At 43.3% G+C, this 25,666-nt stretch overlaps 1 protein-coding gene across 3 annotated transcripts in view; it reads right to left on the bottom strand.

Moving 5' to 3' along the window:
• Window positions 1-25,666, bottom strand: part of EML6 (EMAP like 6) — a 169,371-nt gene that overhangs the window by 81,189 nt on the left and 62,516 nt on the right. For all 3 annotated transcript variants that reach the window (XM_053383652.1, XM_053383655.1, XM_053383654.1), the window contains exons 6-12: window positions 24,776-24,961; window positions 23,390-23,525; window positions 14,648-14,849; window positions 9,234-9,371; window positions 6,427-6,683; window positions 3,210-3,422; window positions 286-453 (exon numbers count right to left, since the gene is read on the bottom strand). In XM_053383652.1, the coding sequence (XP_053239627.1) occupies window positions 286-453; window positions 3,210-3,422; window positions 6,427-6,683; window positions 9,234-9,371; window positions 14,648-14,849; window positions 23,390-23,525; window positions 24,776-24,961 (1,300 nt within the window). The remainder of the gene's footprint in view (window positions 1-285; window positions 454-3,209; window positions 3,423-6,426; window positions 6,684-9,233; window positions 9,372-14,647; window positions 14,850-23,389; window positions 23,526-24,775; window positions 24,962-25,666) is intronic.

Here is a 25,666-nt window from a genome sequence, read left to right as displayed (position 1 = left end):
ACCCAAGGCAAGTGAAGGTATTTTGCTTTGAGGGGGCCTATGTCTTTTGGCTGAATCTATACTGCTCAGTTCAAGTTGGAACAGTTTGTTGGTTTTTATAACTGTAGCTGTTCTACAACTGTGCATTATGTGTTCTACAACTGTGTATTATGTTCTACAACTGTGTATTATGTTGCTGTAATAACCCATCCTGGGACCATAATGGTGAAGGACGTAATTCAGTGACTGAACAAACAAACGAACAAACGAATGAACGAATGAATAAAGAAATGTCATTTGCATTACCCTGGGGTGCTGTTTCATGGATTCCATTTGTTAAACCTTCTGGAATAAAACGCCACTGAAAAACAGAGTGATCTGCACCTCCAGTACTTATTACCCACTGAAAGTCATGCGACCAACGGACATTAGTAACATGTGCAGAATGGCCAACATATTTTCTAAATTTAGCTCCTAGAATAATAATAAAAAAACAACCATATTGATAATTGCAGATAAAATTCATGAAATGTCAGAAAAAACCTTTGTTACTTTTTGAATATATATATATATATCATAGGTTCTTTTAATACAGCCAGCATGAAGTCGCAATAAATTATACACCTGATCAACACAGACATACAAAATGTGTTTTCCTTTCCCAATTAATGGGCAAAAATTTTCACTAAAATGATTGCCCTGTCGCCTACCCTGCTCAATCTTCATATCATGGTAGTCAAAATGGCATATTCATTTCCCCTTGTTTTGTAGGTTTTGTTTTTGTCTTCAGTACTGGCACATATTAGCTTGCTGATGTAATCATATTAGATACTACTTCTTAATAAACAGAAAATAACAAAGAATCCTTTGTTAGTCCATAAAGCTGTTTCCTCTTTTGCTGCAGTGGACTAACACATCTAACTCTCTGGAAGTAGTTCTTGAGAGTTTATGATGGAAGTTGTTTGCATAAGTCAATGTAAATATCACCAGTAAAAGGTAAAGGTAAAGGTACCCCTGCCCGTACGGGCCAGTCTTGCCAGACTCTGGGGTTGTGCGCTCATCTCACTCTATAGGCTGGGAGCCAGCGCTGTCCGCAGACACTTCCGGGTCACGTGGCCAGCGTGACAAGCTGCATCTGGCGAGCCAGCGCAGCACACGGAACGCTGTTTACCTTCCCGCCAGTAAGCGGTCCCTATTTATCTACTTGCACCCGGGGGTGCTTTCGAACTGCTAGGTTGGCAGGCGCTGGGACCGAACGACGGGAGCGCACCCCGCCGCGGGGATTCGAACCGCCGACCATGCACTTTTTTCTAAAAAAAATGTTTAGGGGTACTCTCATTTTGGCTCAAGAAAATCACTGTTTTATAGTTCAAATCAGGAAAAATAAATACAGTAAATGGACAAAAGTACAATGATTCACAAAATGTTTAGGGGTATGCGTCCCCCTGAGTCCCCCCAGAAAAAAGCACTTAATATCACGTAAGCTTAATGACAGAATCGTTCTAGCTCATTACATGTTTGAGTTTCATATTCCCGCTGCTCATGCATGTTTGATTGCAGTTTCCTTGGGGCAGAGCTTGCAGGGCATTTATTTATTTTATGTCAGCTGTGTGGTGTGATATAAATAGTAAATCGAAAGAGAAATCCTTACACTGCTACTGTAAGATGCAGCCAGAAGGCCTTTGTCCTCTTGACTCTGAAGTTAAATAATTGGAAAGACATTGAAAGAAAACCATTCTGAAAGCCAGCAGACCTCAGAAGGACAGAAGATGCTCAATAGCTTAGCGTTCAGCAACTTCTAATATTGTGTTTCCTGAACAATATGCCATGGACAGCTGGCATCCGAGGCAAATCAGGTATTGATTTGTGGGCTTCCAGTGGGCATCTGGCTGGGCACTGTGTGAATGAAATGCTGGACTAGATTGTTGACATTTCCATTCCACCTCAAGGAACAGCTATGTGGAAATGTGTGTCACATGTCTGTTTACATTCCAGCACAGTATGCTGGGAACTTCCGCTTGTGTACAGCTTTTGCTTTTGCTGTTCTCTCTGAGATGACATGAGAGAGAGACGACATGTTTCTTTGTTCTGATTTATGATTATGTCATGTACTGAGTTGAACAGGATCCAAAAAGCAGCAGTCTGATTGGTCCTAGAACAATAGGGTCCAGAACGCAGCAGTCTGATTGGTCCTAGAAAAATAGGGTCCAGAATGAAGCAGTCTGATTGGTCCTAGAACAATGCAGAAGTATGATTGGTCCGCAAGAGCTACCCAATCCAGCTCCAGGTGGAAGTGAATCCGCAACCTGATTGGCTTACAGGAGAATCCCAGAATTAGCCAATCACGGGCGACCCATTGTGTAAATAATGTATATAAAGCAGATTATTTTGGGGGAACTTTCATTCCTCACTACCAGGAGCTGAATAAAGAGCATGAAATCCACACTTGACTCCAGGTATATTTCAGATTAATAAATCTGTAGCTGAAGTATGACTTCACAAGCCTCACACCTATTCTGTGTGCGCAGTACACTCTGCTAATAGCGTGCCTTGGCTTTTGAAGTCCAGGTCACTGATTTACTTCGGAGCACAGACCGATGGAAGGAGACGTCTGAGCTGGGGCTTGCCAGCTGGCCTCCCAGCCCTCTGCATGTCGACATAGATGAGCCTCTGCTGTGATCTAGCATGACTTCTTATGCTCTTTACATTATTTCTACCAATTGTAACAAGCAAAGTCTTCAGGATTGGGGATTGACCTGACTTGGAGGGGATTCCATTGGATCCACAGCCAGTCAAAGACTTGATTGAGAGTTGGCCAAGGTCTAGTATGTCCTACAGAGTGAAACCAGGCAGGCAAAGTGAACGTTATATATTACCAATGGACTACTGGCCTGAAGGTTCCTTGATAGGAGCCAGGACCAACCACTAACAAGCTCGAGTTAAAGATATCAGACCACTTTTTCAGCTTTTTGCTTTCCATTTCACTCCTACATACTGGTATATTTTGGATATTTTCCATGCACGTGGCAATGAAACAGATAAATTATTGACACTGGTCCATCCAAAAGGATATGACATGGTTAGGGAGCAGGGCAGACAAGCGAGGAAGCACTGGGCAGTCTCTGGTGCTGAGGCCCACCTGAAAGTGGCTCAAGATCCACTAAGGAAACACTAAATGATCAATCCCAACCACAAGCAAGCAATCAGTTATGCACAGGACAGAGTCTTACCTTTCTTTAGACAAGGAAATCTGAACAATTTAACTAATCCAAAGTCGTCTCCAGTCACCAGAACGGCATTATTGTAATTTCCATCCACAGAGTTGATGTCTGTAACGTTGCTATACTTTGGCCAGATCCCGTTCACTTCTGATCCCATCACACACGTCCAGGAAGCCCAATGAATCCCTTTGATTTCATCTTTGCTTGTTAAATGCTTTCCAGCTGAAATGAAATCAGGTTAATAAGCTGTTTAACCATTTGCGTTTCAGAAGAAGTAACGGAACGGAAATTTCTACCTCGGCGGCTTTCAAATTTCCTGTTTTAGGGGATTAGTTCCATATCAACCTGCCTGCTAAGGATTTCCACCATGTCAGCTGTGGGATGACCACAGTTTATTGGTAAATTTTCATGTGCAGAAGGTCACAGGTTCAATCCCTGGTACCTCCAGGTATGTATGGATATTTCACTAACAGTTTCCTGAGAATCTTGTCAGCAGTTTGGTTTCGATTGTACACAATTAATTTTGGCTTCTATTCTTTTTCTTCCTTTTTTTCAATTTTTTTTATTCATTTTATAACACAACTAAACAACACAAACAGAAAAACAAACAATACGAACAAATTCTTGTCTTATCCTTATTTTTTCTAAACATTGTTAGATGAGCTTCCCCAAGTCCCCCTATCTGATTTTCATTTTACCTCACCTTTAGCAGTTTACATATATCATTATTTTTAACCATTTTTATCACGCTTACTTTTACCAAAAAAATCTTCACATGTTATCGCTTACAAATAATACTATTTTAAAATACACTATCTTCTACTTCTAACCCTATAGCCGATATCCACTTCCAAGGCTATTCTAGACTTTAAATATTAACATTTTTTTTCAGATATTCTTTAAACTTCTTCCAATCTTCTTCCACTGTCTCTTCTGTTCTTGGGCACTCGCCATCATCACTGGCCGCTCAAAAAGTAGGGCTGGGTGTAGCAGCAGTACCGGACTCCTTGCCTTGCCTTATCGCAAAAATGCGCCACAACTCCTTTGTTTATATTATCACTTTAAGCCTAGGGTTTACAAATCTCATAACATCACTGTTGTTTCAGAAGAAGTGGCGCTCATCTGAGCTGCCTGCTGTCCCCAGAAAGCTCTCCTCTGGAAAAGTGCAAAGATATGGAGTCTGGCTTCCACGCTCAATAGGAGTGATCTCTGAAACCACTCTAAACTTCCTGCTCACTAGCTGGACATGTACCGTATTTTTTGCTCTATAAGACTCACTTTTTCCCTCCTAAAAAGTAAGGCGGGAATGTGTGTTCGTCTTATGGAGCGAATGCAAGCTGCACAGCTATCCCAGAAGCCAGAACAGCAAGAGGGATTGCTGCTTTCACTGCGCAGCGATCCCTCTTGCTGTTCTGGCTTCTGAGATTCAGAATATTTTTTTTCTTGTTTTCCTCCTCCAAAAACTAGGTGCGTCTTGTGGTCTGGTGTGTCTTATAGAGCGAAAAATATGTGTGTGTGTGTGTGTGTGTGTACATTAAAATAAACACATATATTTAGAATGAGCAAGCCACCTCTCGCCACCCCCTGTGGGCACCCAGGCAACCCTTCCCTATTTTTTGAAGACTTTTCAAAAGACGCCCCCCTCCCAAAGTCTGACTCTAACCTGCATGCATTTTGGACCCATTTTGCAGCCACTTCAAAACGATCCCAAATGAGCACTATGCGGGCTCAGAAGCCATGGAATATAGAATGATGGCTGAAGAATAAAAATAGAGGAAGGGAAGGAACAGCGGAATGCTCTACTTGGAGGAAATGGCTGAAATGGAACTCTGGGCAGGGGCACTCACTTTGGCAGCTAGGCTATACTGCAACATTTTGTTGCAGATTCCACTTTTAACCGCGGTCTGTGTTATTATTTGTTTGCTTGTTTTATTAATTCCAAGGTGACCTGATTACAGTTTCATGTTCTACTACGGGGAAGAAGAGACAACAATGTTGATGATTTAGAAACCTTAGTTTTGGAGTTGTTCTAAATTCTGATAATGGCTACTCCATTATCCTTTCTGCTGCATCAAGTCAAATCCTAGACCTTTCCCACCAGTTCCAGAATAATTGTTAATGAAAGGAATTTGGAAATTTTCTTCAAAAAAGGTTTCTGTTACATATTTTATCACATTTCTTTCCTGAATCAACACATAATGACTTCAATTTGAGCACAACCTTGGACGTAATTCAGGTGGGGTAGTAAATCTGACTAGGATGAGGAAAAGTCGGGTTCAAACCCCTGCTCAGCAATGAAGTTCACTGTGTGTGTGACCTTGTACTAGTCACTATTGTTGGCTCATATCAAGCAAGTCAAGCAGACCTGCCCGAGAACTGCAGAGCAAGAAGGGATGGGAAAGAAGTTAAACCCAGGTTTGAGGTTAAAGAACTTCCCTAAGTCACAATATTTCTAAGACGTTGAAGGTAAAGGTAAAGGGACCCCTGACCACTAGGTCCAGTCGTGGCCGACTCTGGAGTTGCGGCGCTCATCTCGCTTTATTGGCCGAGAGAGCCAGCGTACAGCTTCCGGGTCATGCAGCCAGCATGACTAAGCCGCTTCTGGCGAACCAGAGCAGTGCACGGAAACGCCGTTTACCTTCCCGCCAGAGCGGTACCTATTTATCTACTTGCACTTTTGACGTGCTTTCGAACTGCTAGGTTGGCAGGAGCAGAGACCGAGCAACGGGAGCTCACCCCGTCATGGGGATTCGAACCACCAACCTTCTGACTGGCAAGTCCTAGGCTCTGTGGTTTAACCCACAGCGCCACCCGCGTACAAGAACCAAAACACAACCATCCTTCAAAACTTGCACGTCTCTGAATTTTGTAATATACGTAGTTCTCTAGTCAAGTATTGTGTACAATAATGTATACACTACAGTAAAATGTGCATTAATATATATATATTAGTGAAAATTATTTTGAGGCAATTTCTTTGCAAAAATATGTATACTGGGAGAAATCCGCACTAAAATGCTGGTGAATTTTCCTGAGGACTTTAAAAACAAATCACAGATGTGAAAATGTGGAAAACTTAAGACTTGAAAACAAGAAACTGACTAGAAACTGAAGCTGACAGATTTGCCTTTCCCTGGTACCAATCAGCCTTTATACCTGTGAAATTTAAAACTGCACAGTTCTATTTACAAATGTTTAAAAACCAGTGCAAATCTAAAGGACTTACATGGCATCCTGTAGAAGAAGCGTTCTCCCGCACCATCATTAGTTTGCAAGAATTTGCTGTCCAGAGACCAGTCGATATGAGTAATAAAGCTAGAAGACTTGTTGCATTCTCCAGTTTTTTTGTACCGTTGAGCAACTGCATAGATATCCACAGGGCCATCATTGGAACCCACTGCAAGATAGCAGCCATCTGGCGAAAACTTCATTTCATGAATTACTTCTTTCCGGTCTTTGATATGAACTACCTCTGTCATATCTCTGCAAAGGGGTGGAAATGTCAACAGCAGGCCTGAAGATGCAAAATGTTAAAACCAAAACCAAGCCCACGCCACCTCAAAAGTCCTGACTTATTTATTACTTCGATTAAAAAGAGCCCACCTTTCAGTTCCCAAAATGTTTTTAAAAAAACAACAGATATCATTTATTTAGAATTCTATGCTCTCAAAACAGTTGAACGCAGTCATCTGAAATAAAAGCCAAACAGATTCATGGTACTTTATTATCACATCACTACGATTTGTCTTGCCACATATTTCTTTTTTGTGCAAATTTAACTATGATTCATAGCAGCGGTTCCCAAATTCCCCCTGTGCAGGGACTACTTGAAAATTTCCAAAGGTCTTGGAAGACCACTTAATGATTTTTCTGCCTGTTGTAGCAATTGCAATCTGCTGTGTTAGAAGCTGTACAATTTTTAATTATGTCATTATTCTATCGTTTATGTCTTAGATATTGTATTATAGTTTGAATTCCACAGAATCCCACAGGGACAGATGTCAGCTTCTACAGTTAGGCAGGAAGAATCTACTGCACAAATATAAGATGGGTGACACCTAGCTTGCCAGTAGTATACGTGCAAAGGACCTATGGGTCTTAGTAGACCACAAGCTGAAGATGTGTCAACAGTATGATGCAGCAGCAAAGAGCTAAAGCTATTCTAGGCTGCATCAACAGAAGTCTAGTGTCCTGATCATGGTAATAGCCCTGCTCTATTCTGGGTTAGACTACACCGGGAGTACTGTGTCCAGTTCTGGGCACCACCATTTAAGAAAGATATTGACAAACTGGAACAAGTGCAGAGGAGGGTGACCAAGACAATTAGGGTGTGGAAACCAAGCCTTATGAGGAATGGTTGAGAGAAATGGATATGCTTAGCCTGGAAAAGAGAAGACTGAGAGGAGATATGACCATCTTCAAATACTGTCCTATGGAGCATGCAGTGAGATGGTTTCCTCCTCCTCTGGAGGCTAGGACCTGAACCTTTGAGGTTTTCAAGCAGAGGTCATGGATGTCCATGTGTCATGGATGCTTCTGTTGGACTAGATCAGTGTTTCCCAACCTTGGGCCTCCAGCTGTTTTTGGACTACAACTCCCATCATACCTAGCTAGCAAGACCAGTGGTCAGGGATGATGGGAATTGTAGTTCAAAAACAGCTGGAGGCCCAAGGTTGGGAAACACTGGACTAGATGACCCCTGGGGTCTCTTCCAGTATGGCAATTCTATGATTCTATGGTAATGTAAATCCAGCATTTGTATCTCACATGCAGAATAGCCCTTGTAAAGAAGACATCTAGCCTATATCCCACTGGGACACATCCCTTTCTCATGCCAATATTGGTTTAAAGAAAATAAAAGAAAACATGCATTCCTACAATCCAGGACTTCTAAAGTTCAGGGATGACTGCCCTATGGACATGTCACATAAATGTTTTGGAATGTTCAAGGGGCAGAGTAGCTCTATATGTCAGGCAGCTAATAAAAGGCAGCACTGCTATAAGGCAAGAGTAAAATTATTCATGAATGGAGCTCTGTGAAACTGCCTAAATATACATTTTTAATGCATCCACTTATTTTTGTATGTATGGCTAGTAATAATACCTTCTGCAAAAATGATGAAAGTAACAGCACAATCCAATGCACATTTACTAGGAACCTGGAAGCAAATACCACTGCTTTCACTGGAGCCTACACACAGAACAGTGTGAGCTGGGTTGCAGCCTTAGAAGAAGTGCACAGTGTCAGTAAGCCAGAACAGATTATTAACAGCAGGTATCAGAGAATGTGAATTTATTAGGGACATTTTGCACATTGTCAGGTTAATAAATAAGCACAGCCTCCAACCATACTTCCTATATTACTTGGGTAACGCTCGCAATTCATAACCAGATAATATGTACATTGACAAGCTAATAATGTGCACAGTATCTTACTGAGTGTTCTGTTTTGTACACTGTTCAACATCATTTGGACACTGTGCATGTTAACTGAAGAATGTGCAAAATCTCCTCTTCACACTGTCCATTCGTGTACACTCCCAATGCTTTCATCTCCAACGAACTCAAATTAACCCCCACTTGCACAAAATTAGCCAAATCCAGAAAGGCCCATTTCAGTCCAATTAATGATAGTGTATCAGGCTGAAAGCAAGCCTTTTGCTGATTTGCTGTCTCTTCAGCTCTCGTCTTTCTTGCTCAGCTCATGTGCCCAGCTTGAAAGACAATATTATGGTATGTTAAAAATATTCCCCATGCTGTCTGAACTGGGAAACTGTTGTTTAAGGGCTGCTTAAAAATCAGGTTATTAAACTAGGATCTGGTTACTGGAGAAAGGGAGTGGCAAGGAAGCAAGAGGAAAACTTGTGGTCACACACCTCGTTCTCAGGCAAACAAACCATGGCTTATCAGAAAATTATGAGCTGGGCTATGGACTTGTTATAGAATGGTGCAAGTAGCACCCACAATTTCAGATTTGGTCTGAGTTTTTAGAACATGCTTGCTTTCGTTAGATTAATTTTCTTTTTCTCCTACCTTACTCTCAGAACAATGAAGGAACCATCCTTCATTCCCAGTGCCAGCTGAGATCCGTCAGGGCTGAAAGATACACTTCGCACAGCTTCTTCCATATTGCAACGAGCAATCAAGGCGTGGTCAGCAAGGCTCCATAACCTGAGCAAGAACGAAAAGGACCAGAGAAAACTTATCATTGCAGAATATGCTAGTTAATTTACTTGGCAGCAGAAACTTTTGTCCGGATTCTACTCACTGCTCTCACTTCCTATTACACTAGCCTATTCCCAAATGATGAAAACCTGCATTTTTAATTGTATCATTATCACATTCACAAAAAACCCTCAATAATCACTTGGGTGCTACAAGTATAATATAGGTGTTTGAGACGTTGGAGGGGTTTTGTGCACTTTTGGACGGTGGCTTCTAACCTTAAAGGTAAAGGGACCCCTGACCATTAGGTCCAGTAGCAGACGACTCTGGGGTTGTGGCGCTCATTTTGCTTTATTAGCCGAGGGAGCCGGCATACAGCTTCCGGGTCATGTGGCCAGCATGACTAAGACACTTCTGGTGAACCAGAGCAGCGCACGGAAATGCCGTTTACCTTCCCGCTGGAGCGGTACCTACTTATCTACTTGCACTTTGACGTGCTTTTGAACTGCTAGGTTGGCAGGAGTAGGGACCAAGCAACAGGAGCTCACCCTGTTGTGGGGATTCAAACTGCTGACCTTCTGATCGGCAAGTCCTAGGCTCTGTGGTTTAACCCACAGCGCCACCCGCGTCCCTAACCTTAATGACTGGTAATAGGTTACTGAGTTGTTTAAGCTACCATTTCCCAGGGCTTCCTTCTCCAGAGCTCTGGAATGCCTATCAGTAGGTGAGCTGCAAGATTTAATTGCATTAGGAACTGGATAGGAAACAGAGTGTGTGCTTACTCCAGAAGCCTCAGGCCTGCAGGATAGAAAGTAGGAACACTCTCATGGTCCATGGACTGTATCCAACAAAGTCATCTTTTTGGTGCACAGAATTCTGGCTGCACAACAGGACTTCCTCTCCTTTTCCCACATGCCCCATGCACATGCCCCATTCAGGGTTGGAAGAAACCCTGGACAAAGTCAAGCCTGTGTGTATGGGGATCTAGATCCATGGCGAGAGAGAAGTGGGAGAAGTCCTGTTGTACATGCAGAAGTCCTTAGGCTAGTGGGATGGTTTTGCTGGGTGCAACCCTATGCTGATGGAGAACAGTGAATGTACTGTTATGTACTGAGCTGAATAGGATCCAAAATGCAGCAGTTTGATTGGTCCTAGAACAATAGGATCCATAATGCAGCAGTCTGATTGGTCCTAGAACAATAGGATTCAGAATGCAGCTGTCTGATTGGTCCTAGAACAATGTAGCAGTATGACTGGTCTGCAGGAACCACCCAATACAGCTCCAGGTGGAAGTGAATCCACAACCTGATTGGCCTACAGGAGAATCCCGGAATTAGCCAATCACCTGCAGCCCATTGTGTAAATAATGTATATAAAGCAGATATTTTGGGGGAACTTTCATTCCTCCTCACCACTATGAGCTGAATAAAGAGCATGAAATCCACTCTCGACTCCGAGTATATTTCAGTACGCTTGCTGCTTCCTTGTCCTGAGTGAAGTCATTTGCCCTGTGTTTGGATGTGTGTGTGTGTGTGTGTGTGTGTGTGTATTGTAATTAACTTGGTATTTGAATTAACTTGGTTTGTTTGTTTTTAAAGTGACCAATAAATTTAAAAATAAATAAAAAGACGATGGGGCTTACCCGGTTGGCAACAATATATTTTTAACAAGATGTGATGATGGGGGCCATGTAAAAGGTAAAAGTACGGCTGGGATAGAGCAACAGGAGTTCACCCTGTTGTGCGGATTCGAACTGCTGACCTTCTGATCAGCAAGCTGCAGAGGCTCAGTGGTTTATACTACAGCACTACCTGCTCCCACTTGGGGGGTCATGTATACACCACACTAACTCCAGCGAAACAAAGCAGAACTATGGTCTGTCTCCAGATTGAGTCTTCCACACCCAGAACCAACAGAGGGCCTTCACGGTAGTGGTGCCCGCCCTATGGAACCCCCTCCCATCAGATGTCAAAGAGATAAACAACTACCTGACATTTAGAAGACATCTGAAGGCAGCCCTGCTCAGGGAAGTTTTTAATGTGTGGCATTTTAATGTATTTTTAATCTTTGTTGGAAGCCGCCCAGAGTGGCTGGGGAAACGCAGCCAGATGGGCGGGGTACAAATAATGAATTATTATTATTATTATATTATCTACATTACACCAAAGCCCTCAGAACATTGCACCTGGAACACTGGCAGCTGCTTGTGCCAAGTTAAGGCTATTTGTCCACCCAGACCAGTGTTATCTGCTCTCATTGGTAGTAGCTGCATAGGGTTTGCAGGAAAAAATATTTTCCCTTGCCTTAGTGTTAAATAGTGTTAAATGGAAATGCCAGGAACGTAATGTGGGCCCTTCTGCATGCAGAGCATGTGCTCAGCCACCCAGCAATGTTCCACCCCTAGTACACTGACAAATCTTTCCACCAGGAGCAAACACCAGTAAAAAATAAAATAAAAATGCAATATGCAAATGATGCCACAAAGCATATGCAAGGCATGAATCAGAAAATCACAGATATTTCAACATGTTCAGCACATCAAGAATAGTTAGTATCAGCCGCTCAGAATGGTAAAAATGAGAGGGAAAGACCCGTCTCCTAGGAAACTGGCTTCCTCGGCTTTTCCCGTGAATTACAGAATTACCCTGACATCAAACTGAAGCGATACAGGAATGTACTAAGTCAACTAGGAATATCAAGTTTAATGCAGGAGTTCGTCAAAAGGGTTTGGTTTCATTAGGGGGGGAAAGCATGGCAGACTTTGAAAAATATGACCCTGTCCTTATATTAACAACTATGCTCAAGACCAGGCACCGCCAACCTGCAGCCCTCCAGATGTTTTGGCCTACAACTCCTATGATCCCTAGCTAGCAGGACCAGTGGTCAGGGATGATGGGAATTGTAGCCCAAAACATCTGGAGGGCCGAAAGTTGGGGATGCCTGCTCAAGACAGTTTCTTCAGATCAACCGTCTGAAAACGCAAGGAGAAGGAGAAAGGTTCCATATTTAAATGTTTAGAAAAATTAGGAGGGAGCATAGGTAGCTTCATTTTAACAAGTCAGACTACTAGTCCATCTTGTTCAATGTTGTCTACGCTGACTGGAGGTGGCTGTCCAGGGTTTCAGACAGGGGTCTCTCCCGGCCCTCATGTCACAGAGCGTGCTGGTCAGTAAATCACACAGTTCAAATTTGGAGTTAACTCTTTATTAGCAAAAACACAATCTTCACAGACTTGGCTGTAGTGATCAGGTGGGATTGCTATGAGGAATTATAACAAATATAGAGTAAGCCATCTGTGTCAGCAATGAAAGCATTGCGTTGACTGGGTTTAAACTATTTTGATATGATTCTTGATCAGTCCACACCTCTGCATCCCTGTTCCATTTCTCTTTCTTGACCAGTCATGTACACTGCCAGTTGCCCAGGCAGGCATCCTGGGTCATCAAAGACAGTGGGCGGTTTCTTTGATGTAGCTTTTCTGATATGTTAATCTTAGGATGTTAATCTTAGGGCCAGGAAACAGATCTCACCTGAAAGTGACAATGATCGCTGTCTTCCTGGCCATCCTTCTTATCATGTGTATTGCTTGTTTATGACCTCAGGGGTTGCCAAATGCACTCCTTTGTAGTTCTGTTTTATTTACCCCATGCTTAATTAGTTTTGGTAGTTTAACTTTGTCCCCACGTGGGGTTTGTTGAAATGCTCAGAAGAAATCTGATTGGTTCTTACGAACACTCTGTAAAAAGTTCTTTTGTGAATAAAACGACCTGGGCCGAGGGGTGGAGACGGCGAGATTATTATACGCACCCTTCCCAGAGTCTTGCTGGTTCAAGCCTCTGTGTGTATTCTTATTAATCAGAGTTCAATCCTTCCTTTACTTTGTGAACGCCTCATTGGCTGAGTGTCAGGTCTAATGAGCCCAGCAGCAGCGTTCCCTGTGGGTCATTCTCCATGAAATCAGTTGCTGAGACTAAAGGTCCATGCCTGACCATAGCTGTTTTGTGTTATCCTGTGAACTGCTCTGAGGCCTGCAGGTGTACAGCAGCATACAAATGAAGAAGAAGTCGTCGTCTCCTCCTTTCCAGGGCTTTCCCCAAACAATTGGAGACTGTGCATGTCTGCAGCTATTCTCTCCTCTGCCTCTTTCATGCCTCTTCTGGGTCAGGGAGACAAGGGAGGGAGGGGAGCTTGTCGCAGCAGAAGGGGAGACATAGATGCATGCTCTTTTCTAAGCAGAAAGTTGCCAAAAGCTAAGACCGCTTGAAATCTAGCAGCTGCTCACACTTCTCAGAAAGTCTGCTTCAGCTTCCTTTGGAAAATCTGTAATTCACTTGTCTAAAACCCTGACTTCTGCAATCCTTAACCAGTCCAAAGAATTGTGTTTTCTTGGAACTACTCCAGCTTATTCTATCAGACACCTGGCCACTGAGTTTATTTACTGGAAACTTACGCTGGCTGCTGCATCCCCCCGCGCCCAAAAAATGGGTTACTTAGCAACAACCTCACCAGTAAATTAAGGATCTCATAAGCTTTACTGGTGTTTCAGAACAATTAATGCTTGAGCCTTCCTCTGAGAAAAATTTAGCAGAGCAGGAATAGTTTTCAGAGCCATAGTTCAGTGGTGAAGCATCTGCTTTGATTGCACGTCCTCTTTCATGATGCCTGTTTGTGTGTTTGCGAACAGAAACCTCTGACTTTTACAGGGCTTGCTGCATACATTGCTCTACTTACTTTGTGCCTCTGGCCCCACTCCCCACTGGTGTCTCCCTCCTTGGGATATTTATGTTATGTACTGAGTTGAACACTCTGTCACAAGAGACTAGGGCCCTGCGGGACTTGACATCTTTCCGCAGGGCCTGTAAGACAGAGCTGTTCCGCCAGGCGTTTGGCCAGGGCACAGCCTGACTCCCTCCCTCGGCAATCTTCGTGGAGCTCTGGCCCAATGGTGGCCAGTGGCTTGAATTTAATTAATTTTATAATGAATGATTTTAGAGTGTTGTTTGTGTTGTACTTTTGTATTGTTTTATTGTTGTTAGCCGCCCTGAGCCCGGCTTCGGCTGGGGAGGGCGGGATATAAATAAAATTTATTATTATTATTATTATTATTATTATTGAATAGGATCCAAACTGCTGCAGTTTGGATCCTATTCAACTCAGTACATAACACCCCTCCCCTCTAAGTTCCAGTCCTGCCCGGGAGGTCGCACCCATCCCCATTTTAAAGCATGGCAGCTCTCCAAAATGTATGTGGCGACAGTCCATAGGCCATCTTCTTGCCTTACCGCACGGATCGGTCATCGCTGCCGGTAACAACTAACGGTTTCTTGGGATGCACCGCCAGGGCCCAGAGCTCTCCTTCGCAGTGACCTTGCATAATGAGCATGGGCTTGTCTCTTTCTCTCACGATGACCTCAAATATTTCGCTGTCCTGCGTCCCTGCTAAAAGCCGGTCTGCTTTCCAGCACACGCTTCGGATGGACAAACCTGAGAGAGGACAGAATAGCCTTAGAATGACGACAGCTGATTATAGGTGAGGATATTAATAGGCAAGATGTTAAATTGTTTTTATATGCAATAACAGCAGCAAGAGTATTGTTAGCCCAGAAATGGAAGCAAGAAGAAATTCCGGCGAAAGAAGAACGGCAGACAAAATTAATGGACTACGCAGAATTAGATAAAATGACAGGAAGGATTCGAAACCTGCGGGACCAGAGATTCACAGGAGATTGGAAGAAATATACAAACTGTTTGAAGAGCGACTGTAATCAACAAACTATGCTAATAGGACTATAAGAAGTTTTGTAAGGAGAAATATATGAAACATTGCAAAATAGAGAAAGATTAAAGGTATTAATTATGAGATTTAAATGTAATAGTGAAAGTAAGAAATGTATATTAAGTGATTAGATTGGAAAATTTTCAGATGTGATTGATGGAAGTCAAAAAAGATTGTATAAGGTGTAAAAGTATGTTTAATTATTGTTGAAAATGATATGATTTATATATATATATATATATATATATATATATATATATATATATATATATATAATGACGATGGCTGGCTATCAGTCTGTTTATATAGGACGTAGAATCATAGAGCTGGAAGGGACCCTCTGGCCCACAGCCGTCCCAGGTGGGCTCAAACCACCAACCTTCTGGTCAACAGCAAGACACACTGATCCATTGTGCCATGATCCGGTGAAAGTTAAGCCTTTAAGTTAGGGTTGCCTTGAACTCAGGATGAAAGGGGAAAACGTGCTAAGAGGAAGGCACACTTGGCAAACCCTCACCGTGATCAACTCCTGCCAGTGGGCCAGTGTTCCTTCAGTTGGTATTCAGCACAGCTCATAACAGTACAATGAATAAGAATATAGGTAACTTGCAGCTTACGTGAGGTTTTGGTTAATGGGAGTCCATGCATAATAATGTAAAGCCACTTGTTTCCTGCTTGTCTCATGATTTCTAGGCACGGTTCTGAGCAGTCTTCTGTTTGCCCCGCTGCTTTTCCCCCAGGGAAACCCTCTCTTTACTGCTGAATCGGAGCAAACATCAGTCCGTGGAAAATCTGATGGACATTTGCTCTGATTCAGCAGTAAATAAGACAGTTTTCCCGTGGGGATGCAGCAGGGCAAATGGTAGCATGGACAAGCTCACAACTGCCAAGTCCAGTGCTGTCTATCAAAAATGAAAGGCAGCTCACCTGGGGCTTGTTAAGGCCTGCCTGCCAGGGTCTGCAAAAAACAGGGCCCAGGAGGCCAGAAAGTACCAATTGGTGTACTACATATCTCTCCATGGGTCGCAAGGTGGAAAGACCTCATTTCAGATGCTGATTTTCTGATTCGGCACACACACATTTTAATTTTTTTTAGGTAACTGCTGACACCTGTTCACAAAACATCATTCTTTCCATTATTCAGCTTGTGTAGTAGCCAAAGGTTAATTTATGTAAATGCACACGCCGTTCTTTATTAAGCACTCTTAATTGAGAGGTATTTTATCTGATACGAATCAGATATCGGTCTTTTTCTCTCTCCAGTTTACCATCACTGACTATGTTAACAAAGTGCATACGGATGAACACTACAGAACAGTTAATTCTCGCTGCTGGCAGGCTTGCAATCTGTTTTGTCAGATAAAGCTCTCTTCTACTGTACAATAAACAGATGTGCCCTGCTTCCAAAAATACGAAAATAAAACTGACTTTAATCTCATTCTTCGATCAAACTACAGGTTCGCTATGTTTCATGGGGATTAAGTCACTATATGGCATGGTCTAATATTAATTCCTGGTTCAGACTCTGAAAAATCTTTCACATATGAAGAGCCTGGCTAGTTCAGCCTAAGGACCTAATTCAGCCCAGCATCCTGCTTCTATAACAGCCAACCAGATGACTCAGGAAGGCCACAAGCTGGTCATGAATGCAAGAACTGTCTCCCATTCCTCAAGCTAGGCATGAAGGTTCCAGCTTTCTCTCGTTAACCCAGAATTATGTGCTCAGATTGTTTTCAGGGGGGGTTCACTCCCTCTAAAGATTGTTAGGATATAGTTCAGAAAGGACTCATTCAGGTGTCCTACATGCCAGGAAACGAAATTCCTGCAGATCTGTTGTCTAAGACTGTTAACAGAGAACAACTTAAGGTTTATGTACAGAGGGTTGAACCACAGGTACTACAGGTTACACGGAAAGGGGGAGGATGTTAGGATATAGTTCCGTTCCACCTTAAAAGGGTACAGGCATGACTGTTGTGTGTCACATGCCTGTTTACTTCCAGCACAGATCTGCTGGGAACTTCAGTTTGAATATAGCTTTTGTATTGCTGCTATTTTGGTAGAGACGAAAAGAAGCAGACATGTTTTCCTTTGTTCCTGAACTATGCTGAATAAAATGCCTGTAAATACTGCTTACACATCTCTGTCCGCCTCTTCTGCTGCAAAGAGTTCTTATCTCTGCTGGTTTGCGTGCTCAGAGTCTCTAAAGGTATCTGAGGCTTGAGTCGCAGTTTTGATGCTGTCCTGAGAACCGGAGTATCGCCCGGCTGCCGGCCGGTGGCTAGAGCCAGCTGGGTGCCTGCCAATTGCCCAGGACTCCCGGCAGCATCCCAACAAGATGTGGTCTCACAACTCAGAACTGATCCTGGACACTACTCTGTGAAGGTGCCACACACTTCTGTGTAGACAGAGTTTCCTAACTTTAGGGACGGCCCCTATTCTGAGTCACCACCCTCCTGAACTGCCAAGGGTGGGAGAATTACCACGAGGGCCTTCCCTGCTGATCTTAATACCCAAGAGCTTCTGTGCTCTCAGATTTTTTTAAAAAATAATAATATTTATTAAAGTTTTAAAAATAGAACAGAAGGGGGGGGACTACATCAAAAACATCAGAAAAAATAAAAACAGTCAGACATAAAAAAAAGAAAAAGAAAAAATACACAAAAATACAATAAACCTTCCATAACTTAACTTCATTTGTTTCTTTGACCTCCTCACACCTCCCTTTTTTGTATTCTGCTTCAATTAGCTATTCAGCAAATCCTTTCCATCTTTCCCCAATTTTTATCCATTAATTTATCTTGACATAATATAATTTTACCTTTCCTCATTTCCTTCAACAATCTATTTGACTTAAGTCCTTTATGTTATTTATGCAAAAGTCATATAACTACATTCCAGCCTCCTTCTAAACTTCCTCAATTTTGCTATGTTTCTGTACATAAGCTTTAAATTTCTTCCAATCTTCTTCCACCGACTCTTCTCCCTGGTCCCAGATTCTGCCAGTCATTTCCGCCATTTCCATGAGATCCATCACCTTCATCTGCCATTCTTCCCGGGTGGGTAGATCTTGTGTCTTCCAATATTTTGCGATCAGTATTCTTGCTGCTGTTGTGGCGTACATAAAGAAAGTTCTATCCTTCTTTGGCATGTGCTCTCAGATGTTTGGAGCCGAAGGTGTTTAGGGCTTTAAACACTAGCGTGAACATCTTAAATTGCACCTGGAAATGAACAGGCAGCCAAAGCAGTTGGAAGGGAAGTTACATGAGTTCTAAACCTAAGCCTAGTCAATAATCTGGCCACTGCATTTTGAACCAGTTGAAGTTGCCAAGTTGTCTTCAAGAGTAGCCACACTTAGAGCCAAGTCATTTCTGCCAAAAAGCAGCTATATACCTGGCAAATCAGATGGGGCTGGAAACAGGAACTCCTCACCATTGAGGAAACTTTGCCCTCCAGTGACAATGCTGGATCGTGGAGTATCCGCAAAATATGAAGCATCTTCTTCTAAGGGAGTGCAACCCTGACCGGAACAGGTTGTCTCCAGACCTCCTGGGCTTGAGAACTTGGAATACAAAACTTTTCTGGTGTTTTCAGGACATTTGCATAGGCACTTACACAGACATTCCCGCCGGAGCGGTACCTATTTATCTACTTGCACTTTTTGGCATGCTTTCGAACGGCTAGGCTGGCAGGAGCTAGGACCAAGCAAAGGGAGCTCACACCGTCACAGGGATTCGAATTGCCGACCTTCTGATTGGCAAGCCCAAGAGGCTCAGGGGTTTAGACCACAGCGCCATGGGGCACGTAACTCCCCCCCCTTCATGGATACAAAAGGAGCCAAAGTGCATCTGCAGAATTCTCTGCAAGTGGAATTCTGTATCAATGAGCCAATTAGCATTAATAGTTTATACCTCTACATCTGTGTGCTGCAATTTTCTTTGCCCTCTTTGCTTCTCTCCAAATGTTCTCTACGCAGAATCAATGGCTAATAAATGGCATTAATTTGATGAACCCCTAATGAGACTCCCCCCCCCCTTAAGCTAAAAAGATTTTAACTTCCTTCAAGGCTGGAATGCGTTCTAGACCCCCAGTGGGAGGCTAACTGACATGCCTTTACAAGCAGCACATTAGGGGTAAATGGCATTTATAAATAAATGATGGCCTCCTACTGCTGCCTATCATTCTGAAGGGAAGATTTTTGCCCCTCCATAATTGTGGTGACCGTCGCTCTCCTGACAATTGTAAAAGTCATACCTCGGGATAAATACGCTTCAGGTTGAGCACTTTCGGGTTGCGCTCCGCGGCGACCCGGAAGTAACGGAGCACGTTATTTCCGGGTTTCGCCGCTCGCGCATGCACAGTCAAAATGACGTCGCACGCATGCGCGGAAGCGGCGAAACGTGACCCGCGCAGACGCGTCTTACGTTATGTTCAGGAAGCGAACAGGGCTCCGAAACGGAACCCGTTCGCATCCCAAGGTACCACTGTTTATGGAAACTGGAACTGCTCTAAAACAAAAGGATAGTCCACATGTTTTTATGTGATTCTTACCCTAGAAATTAGCTTTGTCATTCCCCACTCTCTCATTCTCTCTCTCTTACACACACAACCACATATATAAATACAGGTATATATGTGGACACACACACACACACGTGTTTGTGTAGGAATGAAATACATATGGCATCACTTTTCCTGAAACATTTTCTGCACCCACCCCTATGAGCTATACCCCCAAATGTGCTTGGTTTTCCTCAGTTAAACTGATTCAGCCGGGCTTTAAGACCTGGAGTTACTGGGAAATAACAAAGTTTTCTTCCTTAGATAAGGGCTGGAAAGAAGCTGGAAAATATATTATCTGTTACACTGCTTTTGACCTTGTAGGGTCTTCAGACAAAATAACGGTTGTAGGAATCTTTTGCAATGTTTCAAAGCACAACACAACATCCTCACTCTGTCCATGCCAACAAATACATCTTTTAATAAATCTGGGCTGAGTTCAAGTGACTCATCCAAATTTACTATGGGGCGTTTCTTATTGATATATTCATAGGTTCCTTGAAACACCACAGGAATGACCAAGTCAGCGTCTTCTGAAGAAAAATCACCCACACACCCATTTATTCAAACATAACCTTATACACGCACCTATGCAATATTTGACTGTCTACAGATCTTGCAGAATTTGCTTATTAGCTAAAGAACAAGGCTTATTTTGAAAAACCAAAACAAATAAATGATGAAAACGCCCCTCTGATTCCAAATATATTCATCTGATATTGTCTTCTTAGCAGCGGTGGAGCAAGCCAATCGGGCGCCTGGGGTGGCATGCGTGCCCTGTGCCCCAGGGATGGGGCCAGCCACCCGAGGGTTGGGCCAGCCAGGGCAGGAAAGCTCTGCGGGGCGTCCCACCCACTCAGCCACCCTACAGCTGAGGGAGAGGCAGTGGGTGGACCATTTGGGCACCGCAGAGCCTGTGCTCGCCTAAGCCACCATGTGTCTCCCAGGAGAGACGAGTGGCTTGGGCGCACTGCAGGCACGTCGGTGAGTGTCGCCCGGCATTTTGTCACCCCCTCAGTGGTGACACCCAGGGCCCCCAGCCCCTACCGCACCCCCTTCCTCCGCCCCTGCTTCTTAGGTCAATTAATTAGTTGGAGGTTCTTGAGAAAATGGTTTCCTCGCTTAGGTCTCTGGGCGAAAGCTGGCCTTTGTGAGAAGAGGATACTGCTGGGGAGACGGGGGCATCAGGCAGGCCCCCAACTGGCTCCAGATGATCACCAGTCTCCCGTGGAACAGCATCAGTCAGTCAGTGACACGAGCCTCAGATACGTTCCAAGACCTGTGCACACTCTGTCAGCAGAGTGTATAAATCATCCACAACGGAAGAGGAAGACAGAACATATTTACAGCATTTATTCAGCGTAGTTCGGGAACAAAGGAAAACATGACTGCTTGCCTTCGTGTCCAGCAAAACAGCCAAAATACAAAAGCAACATACAATGGAAGTTCCCAGCAGACTGTGCTGGGAGTAAACAGGCATGTGATACACAAACATCATGCCTATATGCTTTTAAGGTGGAATGGAACTATATCCTAACAGAAACATTAGAGTAACTAGGATGAGATCATTGGGTTGAAGTGCCTGTGTTATCTCGTGCTACGGTGCTTCAAAGCCAGAGACTAACTAGAAAGTGATCTCAGCTGTGTGGGAGCACATATATATTCAAGTGCTAGAAGATTCTAGATTGTACACCTGATTGGCTTAGGGGATTCGCCCCACTTGCAATGCATTGTACTATGAAGCTAGCTTGCTATTGTCCCTCAATCTCCATTTCATCTCTGCTGTGTCTCCATGTTGCCTTCTGTGCTTTTGTACCTATTTCTTTGCACCACCCGAGAGATCCTATTGTCTGTGACTTCTGAAATCTCTGTTATGTGGAATGTATAGAAGGATAAGGGTTAGGAAGATAGCTTTGCAACTTTATTCTGATTTGTGGTTCCCAGCTATATCTCTTAATTGGCTGTGGCTATTTTTATCCCCATCATTTTGAGGTCCTCTTACACACCGAGTACACAGGTGCTTCAACCTCGGAGAAATGTCAGTGCCCATTTCTATGGATTTACTGCTGTTAACACTGATGAAGCTCAAACTGTGTCTGCAAAGGAGATCCTGCAGAGAAGTTATACGGAGAAATAATTTAAAGGACAAACCACTAACTACAAAAATACAATGGCATAAATAGCATCAAAATCACTATTTATAGAAGCATAAATGGGGCCACATTGCCATCATACTGGAGGCGAGTGACACTAAAACAAATGAATGGAGAAGATCTCTAGCATTTTCAGGTAGCAGGGGCAAGAAAATCTTTTTGTGTGTGACAGTACAATGGTATTCTAGGAAGCTATTAGGAAAGAATTTTATGCCAAGCATAATTTCGCACACATATTTCTGGAAGGAAAGTTCACTCCATTGAGATACGTGGGACTTACAACCTAAGAACTCTTTGGATCAGACTGGGATCCATCCAGTCAAGTGTCCTGTTTCCAGCTGGAACCTTTCAGGGTGCCCACAACTTAGTGTCAGAATGTCCGCTATGACTGAGCTACTCCCCTGGTCGAGCCTTCGGAATTTCCTCCGATGATGATTAACGACCTGAGCCTTTGATAAGGCTCCAGGCACGTTCCCCATTCAGCAGAGTATCAAAGCAGCAGAAGAGACAAGAAGTCTGAGCTACATTGCTAGGTTTTATTTCTAACTACGCAGACAGAAAAGAGATATACATGCTCTCTCTGTGAAAGCAGAGAGCAACTGGAAAACAAAGGAACAAACAGGAAACCAGTAACATCACATTCATCTCCCGTCTTCCATGAGACTTCCAACAGCCTGGAATCTCTGGAATGCAAAACAGAGTCTTGTGACTCCAAGCACTGCACAGTGGCATAAACAGAAACTAACACTTAGAGCATCTTCACACAAGCACCTCAGTCTGTAACACTTGCTAGAAAAGAAGCCACTAGCCAGTGCTAGTCAAGTTGCTCACTAGGAGCTATCCATGGTCCTGAAACTTCTGTCCAGCCTTGACTCCTTTTCTGTGGGATCCAGCAATGGACCAGAATATGACATCATATCCCATAATACTCCCACAGATAGCATTGCTAGATGCAATCATGAAGAGTGCTGCTGCTGCTAAGTATTGTCCTGCACTGCCACAAGGTAATCCCACGAGGGGTTACCAACTATGGAGGAGACTCTACAAGAGAGCAGCTTTCTCTGGACCCCCTCAAAGCTGAAGCTGGCCCAGAAATACTGGGCTTGGTAGACAAATATTCTGACCTGCATTAAGGCAGCTTCCTACGTTGTCTGTTAAGGCAGTGTGAGTATCAGAGTAACACACACACACACATCGCAATCTGCAATCCAAATGCTATACCCATTCATTTTGCCACCTCCAATTATTCTGTAGTACCACCCAACATGAAACGAAGGAATTGGTTGTGCTTCACTTGGGTAAGAGGTAGTGCCGTAAGCTACAATTGTGGGGGGAAAGGCAAAATCTGAAGGGCAGATGTGCTAACTCTTGTATGTATTCCACTGCCTCCTCAGGATCACAGCAATAAGGATTAAATTCAAACTCGGAGGAAGAGAAAAAGAACAAAAATATTCATGTTTTGTATTGCATTAAATACATTACAAATAATTTCATAGAATCATAGAAACATAGAGTTGCGTAAAAAGTATTTTCATTACCTTTGTAGCCTTGTTCATTTTCCCTGAGATCAATTTTAGTTATTGGCTTAAAAACAGTGTCCCACAGTCGAATGCAGCCATCTCTCCCACCGGTGGCAAAACCTTCTTCACATGCATACATGCTAAAAATGCCAGCCTGCAAATGAACAACATACATACTTGAACTGGATTTTTAAGAAAAGGCATTTCAAAGCCCAAACCTGTTTGCAAGGGCTTAAACGTCATCACACTTAGGTTGGCTTCACATCAGCTTGTTTTTCCTATGAAACTCCCATTGTTCATATAAACCCAATGATTTGATGATTCCACCATATATCAGCGGTCAGAGGCAGAACCTTTGCATAAGTGGAGGAGCGAATAATGAACATGATCACGTTTATCATGTGATGGTCGCCAAGTGAACACCTCCCTTAGCATGATTTATAAGTCAGGACCTCCACACAGAAAACCTAACTTCTTTTTTTGTTAACAAACAACAGCCTCATCCAGGGTTTGCCACCGTGGTACCCCCAGATGTTGCTAAGTTCCTACTCCCAAAGGTCCCAGTCCTCCTGACCAATGGTGAGCTGGATGATGGGTGATGGAAGCTGCTGCACTGAAGCACTCCCAAGTCATGAGTGGTGCTCAGGAAGTGGTGTGATGCTCTCTCTGCAGCTTCTCACTTGCTGCGTTTCCTGGTAAAATTCTGTAAAATACCGTATTTTTTGCTCTATAACACGCACCTGACCATAACACGCACATAGTTTTTAGAGGAGGAAAATCCGTAGGCATGCCACCCGTAGGCATTTCCTCCATAACACGCACAGAAATTTCCCCTTACTTTCTAGGAGGAAAAAAGTGAGTGTTATGGTGCAAAAAATACGGTATGTGGCAACCTGCTCCTGAAAATTTTGGAGAAGTTTCACACACACACCTGCACAAAAAAGCAGTTGGAAATGCGCCTCTTTTCACAGGGGAGAAAGCTTTTGAGAACCAGAGACAAAGGTAGGATTTCAGCACAGTCTTAATTCAGAATATAAAACCTACTGGATTAATGAAGAAGAAGAAGAAGAGTTTGGATTTGATACCCCGCTTTATCACTACCCAAAGGAGTCTCAAAGCGGCTAACATTCTCCTTTCCCTTCCTCCCTCACAACAAACACTCTGTGAGGTGAGTGGGGCTGAGAGACTTCAGAGAATTGTGACTGGCCCAAGGTCACCCAGCAGCTGCATGTGGAGGAGCGGAGACGCGAACCCGGTTCACCAGATTACGAGTCTACCGCTCTTAACCACTACACCACACTGGCTCTCCTTCCCGAAGGGCCTCTGTGGTGCTTCAGAGCGAATTCAGGGAAGACGCTTCGTTATTTTCACAAAACAGAACCGAGAAAGTAGAAGGCAACTTACACCATGAGCTCCTTGAATTGTGCGGGCTAAGGTAAGCCCTTTCCAGACGTAGATGTCTCCGTTTAAAGCACCAGAGTATGTGACGTCATCTTTTGCGCAGGACAAACAGAGGATAGTTTGCAAGTCTCCTGTTTTACCAAATATTCCTCTTTTGGCTGTCAAGGCATTTCCGCAAAGCGTCCAAAACTACAACGCAAAGTACAAAAAGGAGTCTGCGAGACTCATGATCTGAGATCATCCTAAAGGCAGAACATATCTCCACGTTGCTTGAGAACCTTGCAAGAGGCCCAGTTGCTTCCGCTTACTTTATGTGAATTATCAGGGTGGCCTACATGCATAAGCCACTCTGGGAGCCCAGTCAGTTGAAATGTGGGCTTTTAAAAATGCTTTGAACAAATAAACCCATTAAAATACATAAACACACACACAAAAAACACGTATTAACAACAAAACATGCAGGAAGAGCATAAAATCACATGGTAGAGATAAAAATCAGATTTAGACAATGGTGAAAGCAATAATAAATAAGTAATTAATAGCAACCACGCAGAACTAAAGGAAAAAAATTGTATGAAAGGGTATGAAGGTGAAGGATAAATCCATTATTTTAACCGCTCCATTGCTTCACGGCCCTATCATGTATCACCTGCCTTAATGTTAGTGGATCAGTAAATGTTAAGGACACGCATGCAACTGGTGACCTTTGCATGATTTCTATCGGCATTTGCAATCTTCTCTTTTTGCCTCTCTGCTCACAATCTTTGTTCTCTGTTAACAGCCCATCTCTCAGGTGATCTTTTGAACACAGCAAGTGGAGTCCAGCTATTAAGAGTCAGACTTCCAGTTTAACTCTACAAGCATTGATTAAATTCTAATACTAAATCAAGGGAT

This window comes from Podarcis raffonei, chromosome 3 (assembly GCF_027172205.1).
Source record: "Podarcis raffonei isolate rPodRaf1 chromosome 3, rPodRaf1.pri, whole genome shotgun sequence".
Lineage (NCBI taxonomy): Eukaryota > Metazoa > Chordata > Lepidosauria > Squamata > Lacertidae > Podarcis > Podarcis raffonei.
Note: the sequence above shows the minus strand (reverse complement) of the source record. Positions and strands in the feature narration are given on the sequence as shown.